This window comes from Crinia signifera, chromosome 3, assembly GCF_055691185.1.
Source record: "Crinia signifera chromosome 3, ASM5569118v1, whole genome shotgun sequence".
NCBI classification, from domain to species: domain Eukaryota; kingdom Metazoa; phylum Chordata; class Amphibia; order Anura; family Myobatrachidae; genus Crinia; species Crinia signifera.
Window position 1 is genome coordinate 96,316,626 of NC_139219.1, and position 12,692 is coordinate 96,329,317.

Genomic DNA, 12,692 nt, shown 5'->3' on the forward strand with positions numbered 1-12,692 from the left:
CCTTACCATATTTGCCTACAAAAGACATAATCTCGCCCCCCTGTTTGTCATAATATTAGTGATTATAAATCCTGACCTGTATTGTTATGCAGGAACTCCTCCCATTTAGCCTCCAGCATATTGCGAAACCCAATGGATGAAGATAAATATGCTGGGAATCGCCATTGGTGATGAGTCGCAGTATCCACCGAAGTGGCTATTTCGCACCAAATTAGTGAGTGGTCTGAGATGCAGACTGGTTCAATACCCGCTTCCGTGACGCTTGACAGCATGGAGGAGGAGGTCAATAAGTAGTCTATACGTGACATTGTGCCGTGAGCTGCTGAAAGGCACGTGTAGTCTTCAATCAATCAGATGCAGTTGTTCTGTAATAAGTTTAATATCTAGGGCCAGCTGCGAGAGGGGGACTTCTTGGGCAGGAGGATCTATCCATTATGGGGTTAGCTACCATATTGAAATCCCCTCCAAGCAGCAAGAGGGAATCAGAGTGTGGAATAATTGTTGTTGTTGCCATATTCATTCTCACAAACAAAAGTCTCTACGTTATTCAATATGACAGGAAGGTATTACATGAGAGCATCTCTGAATGCACATCACATTTGACCCTGAAGTGAAGTGAAGATATTGCACCAAAATACTGCACCAGATTCTTTTTCTGTCAGCTATTAACAACTAAAACTAAATGATGTGGGCGCACGTATCAATGCTAACCGTCAGGCCATGCATACTGGGCAGCTTTTGAGCTGAAAGCAGCTAAAATGGTTAAAGTGAGATGCTGTCTACAGTGGGCAGAGGCTTTCCAAAGCTTGATGACAAAAAAAACACTACACTTTGAAAGCTAGTAAGGCAACTATTTGTACATGATTGTCTTTGGGCGGGATGGACTAAAGGGAAAATGCGGTAAAACGGGGGTTTTACCGCATTTTCCTATTTACCATTACCCGTCCGCCCCGTTTTCGCTTGGCAGGGTATCGCCACCCAGAGGGTGGCGATACCCTATAGAAGCCTATGGGCTTCTATTGCCACCCGACGTCCGCCGTCCGCGCCCCCCCCCCCCCCTCCCGTCCTCCTGATCTCCTCCTCCCCCAGCAGGTGTCACAGCCGGGAGGACATCCGGCTGCAGGGGGGAGGAGGAGACGCAGGGGGACTCTGGCAGCCGCCGGGAGGTGACGGAGACCCCCACAGACCACATCACAGGTATCGCGGGGGTCTCTGTCACCGCAACCCGATGCTAGCCGCATATGTTAGTACATGCGGCAGCATCGCGGCGGCTGCCAGGTGAAGGGCGGCGATGTATATTAATACATCCCACCCTTTGTGAGAGAAAGAGACGTAGTTTCACTTGCTGCCAACAGGTGGCAGTGTTTCAGTGACACACAGACACTAGACATATATAGAGGATTGCTTTATCTGACAATGCTTGATTTTGGTTGTTGCATGCAGATGGCAGGGTCAGATTTTGGTGTAGACAACCTTAATTGATACTGTCTTGTGTTGAACTGTTCTTGGCTTTGTAATTGTATATAAATTGATTGGTTGCAATAGTGACCATGTGACTACTAAATATCCTTCCATTCCACAGACCTAGGCAGCTGTCTAAAGCACAAAAGGTCACATACCTCAAAGGATAGACATGTGGAAGGGATAGTAAGTAGTCACATAACTAAGGGAGGAACATAGGGATGTTATAGTTAGTAGTCATATATCTAGGGAAGAAACATGTGGAGGGGAGTATTGAAAGGGAAAGACCATGTGGAAGGGCTAGTTGTAATATTCTTAGAGGAGGAACATATGAAGGGGAGAGTTAATAGTCCTATATATTTAGGGGAAGAACATGTCTTGGATAGAAAGTAGGGTACTTATATGTTAGTTGGGCGCCCACTATGCTATTTGCTTAGTTTTCTGCATACCCTTGCGGGGCTCGCTGCGTTCGCCACACTATATAAAATCAACTCCATACCGACATGTATAGTGGGGGTATGAGCGTACTAATTATAGTGGGCGCCCAACTAACATTTTGTACCGACAGTAGTCAAATAAGTAAGTTATCCATGCACATGTGTAAAAGTAGTCTTCTTCTAAAGGTGAAATTTGCTAAACAGTGCAGAAGAGTACGCTGAATAACTCTGTATGTAATATTTGCAGTATAACAAAAAAATACATTTAGGGGGATATTCAATCCAATATTCCGACTGTCGGACCATCCCAACAGCCCGAATCCCAGGCTGTTTTCATTTTTTCCTACTGTAACTTGACAACTGGAATTCAATGTTCCATCTGTCGAGTGTTGAAAAGTCAGTGGTTCTTCGAAAACGGGCACGGATTGTCGAAAAATGTCCGTGAATTCAGCAATATGCGCCTGTTTTCAACAGAGCAGATCTAACGGCAGCATTGAATAGGTGAGTGACCGTATCCACACGTATTGGTATCCACACATTGGGCCTTATTCTAGTTCACTCTTTCTGACAAAATCCTTCTTAGATGGACAAAACCATGTGCACTGCAGGTGGGGCAGATGTTACTTATGCCGAGAGAAGTAGATTTGGGTGGGGTTTTACTTCAAAGTGAGCTCTATATTGCAGTGTAAAAATAAAGCAGCCAGCATTTACCCTGCACAGAAACAAAATAACTCATACGAATCGAATTCTCTCTGCACATTTTACATCTGCCCCCCTGCAGTGCACATGGTTTTGTCCATCTAAGAAGGATTTTGTCAGAAAGAGTGAACTAGAATAAGGCCCATATTGAACATCCCCCAGTTTCAAAAGTGTTGGAGTATGATGCACACGTGGATATTTCTCTTATTAGAATTAGTTTTGTTGAATAGTGCATGTTATTTCCTTTCCGCTTTGCATTTTTGTACCAATATACCTTATGGCCATTCTGTCTCTTGAATGGTGAAGATATGGTTAATGGCACTACATAGTGACCTTTGACAATGGAAGTGTAGTAAAATGTTTGTGCATTGTGACAGACACATGATGAATACTCACTGAAGATTAATGAGTCTAACCACTAACATTGTGCCAGTAATTGGGGCCTTCTTGTGATCTTAAGGCAGGTAAAGCAGGAACCTTTCATGGATACTAATTAAAGTTGGCTAAGCAGCATTGACATTTACATTTCTGATATTTTGTTCCTTTACTGCATCAATAGGTAATTACAGCATTCATACAGTATTTACATAAATGCTCATCATTAAATGATGGTTATGCTTACAACTGGTGTCCCAACTGTGTTACGATTGGGAACCAGAAAAGTGTTCAGCAATGCCAAATAAGTGCTCTTAGGTGTACACCAGAGCTAACAACATGCATAACAATAAGCTATTAAAGCTATTAGTAATATTTACAGCCAAAAGAAGCCAAGTGATCAGTGTGATAATAAATGTGGTTAGTATATAGCCTGGTGCTTTGCCTAGGTGTTTGTTCAGTATTTCCTGCTGCTGTTTAGGGGGATGATAACACATGTCATGCATCTTTCAATAATAGTGAATGTTTTTGTATGCTTGGCAGACTTCCTTTTTTTATACAACTTTTACACTGTTAGGTGCGACTCGGCTTGAGCAGTGTGGGTGATCATCCAGTGCTGGGATATGAGATCATCTGCTCGGTGGTATTTAATTACAGATAAAAGTAGTTTTATTTTAATAGATCAATTGCATAAATGTTAGAACATCACATTGCCTTTTCTAGGTCTTTTCTAGGAGAATTGGACTATGAATTCAGTGTTACACACAGTCAAAGCAGCTGCAGTAGAAGGAAGTTTGATTTACAGTCTTGCAATTGTGTACCTTGTCCTGTGTATTGTGCAGCCTTTCAGTCTGCAGCCACTTATCTGATATACGTTACAACGGATTAAAGGGACCTTTAGCCTTCCAGCTACACAGGTCTTTCAGCACACCTGTAACCGTAGCACCCTATATCAGTGATACGAGGACATTGCTAGGGTTACTATCCATAGTGTACGCCACTCTGCCTTTTTCCTTACTCTTGTTGTTGTTGTTGAGTCACTTGGGAAATATTTATAGAGGTATGTAATCTTAGACCTCACCAGACCACACAAGTGAAGGGGCTGAGGCCCTCTTTGGCCTGTCAGCACTTAACCTATTCAACTGACATCTCAGTAGGGAGGTAAGGTTAGCCTAAGCTTGCTGATTAGCACTGGGAGGCCACTTATATCCTGCCGTTTTGAGCCCGGCATTTATTAAGTGTCTCTCTGTATGCACACAGTAGATATCCCACTAGATGTCTACATAAGGAAGCAAGGGACTTGTTACTAGTTGAAGAATATCTGTTGGTTAATTCTTCACACTGAATGGGTTCATTGAGAACATACATCTGAGATCTTGAAAGCCGCCTTGGGGATTTTGGCTGAGTAAACCAAAAAGAACACTACAGGGCATTATATGAAAAGCGAATGCTATATTTTCTAACATGATTACTATTGTGCTTTCAGTCTGCAACTTAAATAATGCTTAATTCTTAATTGCTAATTGCTGCCTCTGTGTAAACACCTGATTTAATAATCATGCAATATATTGATACAGACCTTTTACACTGTGTCCTTGTGATCTCACTCAAGTCTACTTACATGTAAAATAAGTTTGTGGTATAGGGTTCCGACAGTCGGGATCCCGACAGTCATTATCCCGACGTCCCAGACAGCACGGTGAGCGCAACCAAGCCCCTTGCGGGCTTGGTGCGCTCGTCTTGCTGCGGGCGCGGTGGCTCGCTACGCTCGCCACCTATTCTATTCTCCCTCTATGGGGGTCATGGACCCCCACAAGGGAGAATAGCCGGTGGCCATTGGGCCCCCGTGTGTCGGGGTTTTGACTGTAAGGATCCCGTCCGGCACCCGTAAAATAATGTTGTTGTTTTTTTTTGTTTGTTTTTTAACAGTTGTGATGTTAACATATACTGCCCTATATACAAAATAATACTCTGTAGTTTTCAACATATTTAGGGGGCCTACGTATCAAGTCCATTTTCATAAAATGAAAGAGAAACGGTAGTTTCTGCATACAGATATGTATTCCTGCTCTGTAGAAAAAGCAAAATGCAGGCGATTACACGCAGAAATCTGCAAAAGGCTGTTTGGCACTGTTCCCTTTATTATCCATGGAGACTACAGTCTGATCCCTAGTGAACTGTGAAGAATTTCGAAGTTTGGCCTCGGAAGTTTACACTATTTTCAGATTCCATCAACCACATTAAGCCTATGGAGGCTCCTGCAAAGGAAAGGGATCCTGCACCTGCAGCCTCTGGTCTACTCTTGAGTCTACCACAAATGTTGATACCTTTGTCCAGTGGTAGCTGCAGTATCACCCATATAGTGCAGGGGGAACTGCATATAACATAAAATATGTTATCATGTATGTAATATTGTGCTGGATGGCTACCCTGGGGATTAGCAACACTGAATGCATCAGGCCCCCTCGAATAAGTATAATGGTGCCCATACACTTATGCGATCAAAGGCAATGTGACTTTGCAATGCGATGTGCCCTCAAAAGTGCCAGCACCCGATGTTGCTGTGAAGTAGCGCTAATGGGCAGCAGGGGGCAGCGGAATTTGACAAAAAAATGTAAAACACTGGACGGCCCTTTGAGAGCTTAGCCAATCAGTGGGCTGCCCAGTGTTGTAACTGGTCTTTTCCAAATTCTGCCATCCAGCACATACAAACATACATCATGTATGTAATATACAGTGTATCTAGGGGGTCTTCCCCTGAACTACATTGTAAGCAATGTAGCCGCAGCTTTCTCTCTTTAATGAGTACACAGCAGGAATATTCTCATTCCAAATTAAAATATCTGTTGCTATACTGTATATAGACTGTTAATAATCACATACAATGAATACATGGGCCCCATATTCATATACACAGAGCATTGTTGTAATATAACAGCTTTAAATATTGTATGATAGACTTTAAAAATAAACAAATACATATACAGTATACTATGTAAGATATATTGCTGTATGATAAACTTGTAAAGTTAGATTTCAAGGGAGCCCAGATTCCCGCTGTGTCTCCATGTGGACATGGGGACTAATAAGGACATCTTGGCACCTTGCTGTACAATTAGAAAGGCTACATGAAGTGTTAATGCTGCTTCAAAGCAAAGAGCCTGCTTCCTCCCAAATCCTCATGTGGTTTCCATCAGGTTTAGAAAGCCTGCATAAAACAGATGTTTCTTAATTAAAATTAATTCTGTTTTTTCTTTATATATATATATATATATATATATATATATATATATATATATATATATATATATATATATATATATATAGTGCTTTTCCTTCTTTATGGGAAGGGATGGTCTGCCATGGACCATGCCAACCATTTCAGTGTGTAATGTTGTTGCCAAAAAAGTATGGAGGAGTGCAGTGCTGCTACTTCAGCATATATCTGTGAGGGCTATTCAATTGTTTCACACCACGGAATGGAGCAGTTCAAATGCTGCTCTGTTCAAGTGCGAATTGCTGCTGGGTGACACATTTCAGCTCACAGCCTCCTGAGCTCCTGAGCTGCCAGTTAAAATGTGTGACAAATCAACGGTAGTTTAGGTTCCGAAATCAGTACTTCAGACGGGTTTAGTTGCTTTGTGCAGTTATTTCTAGTACTAAATGGTGTGCACACTCATGCCCAACGGGAGGGAACATTTGAATTGCTCCTATAGGTGCCCATTACATTTGGGCACCCACAAAACAATTGGTTCCTCCTCCCCATCTTCTCCTTGTGTAAGAAAGATACTTTATTTTACTCTGTCAGTAATTATCCTGCCTGTTCACATAGAAATCATGAAAATGTGCGTTAGTGGGGATGGTGATATAAGAGTAGTCAGAAACTACATGTGCATATCTTACATACACATCATCATCATCATCATTGTTAATATTGAATCACATTATTTTGGAACCAGCTTCAACAGAACAACGTGAATGCATATGTATTTATTTATTGTGTTTTAACAATAATACAGTAGATTACTAATATTTTGTGCTTTTTAAGAAAACAAATACAATCTGCTATAAAGAAGGTGATGTGTGTGTAATGGGATTGTGGAAGTTAATCATTGCTTACTGTCCACCCAGAGGACATTGTTAATAGACCATAACATAACTCATTTAAAGCCTTTGGATTATGACTTTGACTGGCCTTGTTGGGATCAGGAATGACTGACAGTATCAGCCTGCTGACATGTGCTTGCTAGACAGACTGAGGTTGCTTTTGTGCCTGTTTCCTTCCAAGTCAGGCTTTAGCATCAGCATACAAGTTGCTGTCCTCTCTTGCACAAGGAAATCACAGTGATTTATACTGTAGTTACCCTTGTAGTGCTTTAATGTGATTTAATTATCACCTTGAATTCCAACTATATAAATGATTGATCAAAATTATATTGTGTGTAAAAGTATAATTTTATTTCTTTCCAGTACTGTAGTACTTTACATGACTTTTCATATTAATACTACCCCTGCTGGGGATCTGAGGTATTATCAAGTATGGGATGTTGGCAATTTGAAACCCAAAACTGATTTTATTCCTGTGTAAGCTAAAGTCTTGCTGCGGTTGTTCTTGGTGTTCTTACTTTAAATCAAATAACATATAAAGTGTGTATTCAATTCTGTACATTAACAGAACATAATATACTTTAAATAGACTTTATACAACTAATTTCATGGGAACACAGTTAAGTTCACCTATACAGATATACGGTCTCCACCTCTTGATGGCAATTATTTTGGTATTTTTCTCACTGCATAGCCTTAAGTGGAGAAATTGATACCCCTGATGAAGTACTGTATGTTAAAGACGAAATGCATTGGGTTACATCTTCATGTTGGTGCTGCAATACATTTAAAATACTACATGATTTGATTTTTAATATTATAAACAATTTCTGTTAATTAGAAAATTAAATAAAAATGATAAAATAAGTTTAAAATATTTTTTCCAGTTTATAAAGGATTGTAAAACAACATGACAAGTCTAATTTCTAAATTTCTTTGACAAGAATCCATAAGTCATAGACATATATTCAATGCTGTGGGCAAGCGGGGCAAGCGGTGACCCCCTCATACGCAAATTCCCCCTCGCCTCCAAAAACTGCGAGAATCGAGGCTAATTACAGCGAGTTTGCTGCACTAGCCGCGGCTCTCGCAGTTTAGGGGAATCCTCGCAGTTCTGTGACGGTGAGGATTCCCCCGGAACGTTGCATAGTGCGAGCGGCCGGCGCAGGGGTTAAACTGCGAGGATCACTGGTTTTCTGCGATCCTCGCAGTTTACCCCCTTGCCGGCCGCTCGCACCGGCATTGAATACATGCCATAGTATCTGCTAGATTATATAATTAGGAAGAACTCCAAAGAAGTAACATTGGTTCTATGAGTATGACAAAACTGATATTTGAAATAACATATTTTAGATGTGTGATTTTTTTTTAATCTTTATAACGCTAATTGTGTTTGTTTATTTATTTGTTAACAGGACCCTTCCATCACTAGTGGCATACATGATAAGCTGCAAGTACCAAACACAATCAGAAAATCATGGAATGAGAGAGACAACCGTTGTGACATATGTGCCACTCACCTAAATCAGCTGAAACAGGAAGCTATCCAAATGGTCACATCTCTAGAGCAATCTGCCAATGTTGAACATTGTGATGCTGCGTCTCCTGGTTCTCCTCCAGGACACTCTAATATTCCAGCCATGGTCAGTCCAAGACACATGGGGAGCCTTCCGCCAAGGGACTGGGTGTACATGCCAAACCCTTACACCACACCAAATTATCCCGGCTTCGTGGCCAACAAGCATGGCGGTAAACCTAACAGCCTTGGGCTTGCCAATGGTCAAGATAAGAAAAATGTATCTCCTTCACACCAAGCCAAAGTCAGCCTTCAAATGGCCACAAGCCCGAACAATGGCAACATCTTGAATTCAGTAGCTATTCAAGCTCATCAGTACCTTGATGGTACTTGGTCTTTAGCAAGAACTAATGGTGTGACCCTGTACCCCTATCAAGTAAGTGTTTTTTGTTTCTGTTTTGTTTTCTTATAAATATTTATTTTTCTGCTATAATTTGGTCTGATACATAAAAGGAAACAAGATTAAGGAAATTTTATCTAACGAAGCTGCATTTACTTTACTTGACCCATCAGTTTAATTGGCTGCACTATGGGCTTCATTCAGCAAGACTCGGTACGCAGCAGTCGTTCGCTGCTAAGCGAGCTCTGAAACGCCTGCCTGCCACCCAGCCGAACACCCCATCCCTCCCTCGCCACCAAATCCCCTCAGTACCATGCAAGGGGAAGTACACAAACACATCCTTTCACATGTGGTCAAAGGGGAGAGATATTATTCGATGGTCGCAGTGCATAGTGGACCATTATGTGGTATATCTGTAAATACTAGTAACACAAGAAATAATAGATGTTGTTGCTTGAATGTATCCCCGACCCCGGGTCATAGAGAGAGAGAGATGAATTTATGGTTTAAAGAGGTAGTTATTAGGGTCTTATCAAAGAATTATTATAATGTAGAAACAACAGTGTCTGCTTGATTGAAGTGTCAAGGCTATTTAGAAGAGCCTATTGCAGGAGAAGTAAAGTTTGCAGACTGCATTTGCAGTGGGGATTGCCATCTTGTCACAGTTTCTAAGTTCTGAACATCTGAACTTTTCAGGAATTTGCCCCAATAGTGGTTTCAGACGGCAATTAAGCATTATAGACCATCATCTACAACAGTGATGGCTAACCTTGACACTCCAGATGTTGTTAAACTACACATTCCAGCATGCCCTGCTACAGTTTTGTTATTTGGCCATGCTAAACCTGATGCAGGGCATGCTGGGATGTGTAGTTCAACAACAGCTAGAGTGTCAAGGTTGGCCATCACTGATCTACAATATCCCTTCCCAGCAGCTGGACTGTGCTACACATATGCAGTAAATTAGTGCAGTACATCAATTCAAAATGGTTTTTATGGCAAAACGTGAAATACAATAAGACATTATTAAACAGTATTACAAATACTTATAGGTACTGGTATTCTAACTTTACATTATGACACCTTCATACATAGATTTGGTTTCCAACAAGAAAAAATGTGGGTAAGTACAACTATGGTGACATGTTGCATATTATAAGAAGCATTCAGAGCCACAATAAAGTACAGTGGCTAATTGAGTACAGGGAGGCAATACAATTGAAGACGATAGCTGGTATTATTGGGGATTTTATTTCGCCTGTAAGGAGGCAGGAAAAAGAAAATCTGTGAAAATCTTTGTCCGCGATTGAGAAAACACACAGATCCAAGAAAATTTGGTGGATCCTGTTTATATTCGAACTTAAGTGGGTGAACTTTTCTGTGGAAATAAAAGTACATTCATTGAATTTTTAAAGCCAGGCAGAAAAATCATACAAAACCTTATTTTTTTTGCTAATTTATTTCCCCTCTATGTTTGTCTAAAATCAGAATAGTTTAACAATTCACACTAGTGTGAATAAAACGATTGCTAGCATAATACATTAAAGCTGTGATGGTTTTTTGAGCTGTGCACGGCATCTGTGATGGTGTAGAGTTGCTGCCTCTTATAACATCCCGTTGTCAAGATGGTTCTTAATTACCAATGATGCTGGCTAGACTCTATGGCTCCTGGTGTGGGCATCCCCCAGTTCTGCAGCTTCACTCAGCCCAGACTTGTCAGAAATGGTTGAGTGCCCTGAAAACTAACCCTTTACATCGTCTGGACAGAGCATCCTGGCGTGTACAGTATATGCATCTATAAAAATCTGTCTAAACTAAAATAAAGAGGTGATAATGCTAAATTGCCTTTTATATCGATTTATGTTTTATGGAGCATTACTCAAGACAATACTTTTACATCCTGAGTAAATTATACAATTGTCAATTTAATTCACCTTGTATTTAATGCAGTTTGAGAACAGATAAGAATGTATGCTTATAGCTAAAGAATATGTGTAACAAATATATATACACATGACTTTCTGCCATTACAATATAACTTGGTGTTGCATCGGAGTACGGTCATTAGCTCGACCTTATTAAGTTCGATATGCATTGGGTCGACCACTGAAGGTTGACAGAATTTAGCTCGACACCTGAAATAGATCGACAATAGCAAGGTCAACAGTCAAAGAGTCTACATGAGTTTTTCACTTTTCTTGTGACTTAAGGCCTGCCAACCTTCAGTGGTCAACCCAATGTATGTTGACCTAAATTGGGTGGATCCATTGACCCATACCGGTTTCATCATTAGCAGTTGAATGATACTCATTTCCAGTAAGGAAAACACTTACTTCATAGGGCTACTTCACACACTCCGGCTCCTACCGGGCAGCAAACCCCGCATGGCCAAAAGCCGTGCCGCACACCGTAGTTAATAATGGACACAATTGTGTCCATTCACATGGCTGTGGCCATCCCCTCCATTGTAAACTTCTCAATGCAGCACGGCTTCTTGACCGTGTGGGGTTTTGCCACCCATCAGGAGCCGGAGCGTGTGAAAGAGGCAGTAAGAGATGAATCGCTCCCTTATGCACGATCCCTATGCATGTATCTAATGAATTTGACATGCATTACTTGTATCTCTATAATTTGTATCTCACTAAGGCCCTTATTCTGGTTGGTGCGGTAATGTCCGCGTGCGTTCGGCCCGCCGATGTTTTGTGTCTGCCCATGTGCAGAGGCGTCACTGCGCATGTGTGAACGGAACGCACGTCCAAATTCCGCATGAAATGTGTACACTACGAACAGGGGGTGGAGAGGGGCGTGAAGGGCTATTTGGGCTCATTACCATATGTTTACACCCCGCGTTTCATGGGCGTTTCCATGCAAACGCTGGGCATACGTATGGTAATGCGGTCGTGACGCACGTGTAGGGGGTGGACATATGACATTGCCGGATGTCAGCTGCCCGCCCAGATCCCTGCTTTTGCACGTAGAAATGACCGTGTGGTCTGAGGTTGCGGGAGCTGCCTGGCCACTCGGTCCTGCATTCGATGGTCTGCGACCATCGAATGATGGGGGAGGTTCCCTGAGATGGAGAAGGTGTATTCATGAGAAATACACGTGCGGTCCGTTCGGACAGCTTGTTACCGCGTTCGGACGGAGTTGGCGATCCGTATGGAAGGCGGGGTTTCGGACGCACGGTCCTGGCCGCATATTCCGATCCGGCCGCACCGATCAGAATAAGGGCCTAAGGCATTCTGATACCATTTGAGGTCATTGTAGTTTCCACAGAAGTTGCACCCACAAAACTCATGCTGAGACTAGCAGTTACCCTATGAATTATCTATCACTGCAAGGGCAAAAAGTAGAAGATAACACTGATACCTCTTGAATTCAGTGAAGGACCAAAGGTATAGGGGGAAATTTATTAAGATGGGAATAATACTTCATATGTGATGTTGCTATGGGCAACCAATCAGAATCTACTTATTTATTTAGCACCCTCTAGAAGATAGTAGACAGGATCTGATTGGTTGCCCTCAGCAACATCACATGTGAAGTCTAATTCCCAGCTTAGTAAATTTCCCCTATAATATTTATAATAACTAATTGATATTTAGCAAAAAATTAAAGTTGAGAGCTTTTTAATAAAATAAAGAGCATAGGATTTGTAACATAACTCTGCTACCAGCATCTTTCAGGGCCATTACGA

General features: G+C 41.5%; 1 protein-coding gene across 3 annotated transcripts in view; it reads left to right on the plus strand.

Annotated features, from left to right (window-relative positions):
• KIF26B (kinesin family member 26B) overlaps positions 1 to 12,692 on the plus strand; it is a 345,725-nt gene that overhangs the window by 101,112 nt on the left and 231,921 nt on the right. For all 3 annotated transcript variants that reach the window (XM_083176235.1, XM_083176236.1, XM_083176237.1), the window contains one exon: positions 8,495 to 9,031. In XM_083176235.1, the coding sequence (XP_083032361.1) occupies positions 8,495 to 9,031 (537 nt within the window). The remainder of the gene's footprint in view (positions 1 to 8,494; positions 9,032 to 12,692) is intronic.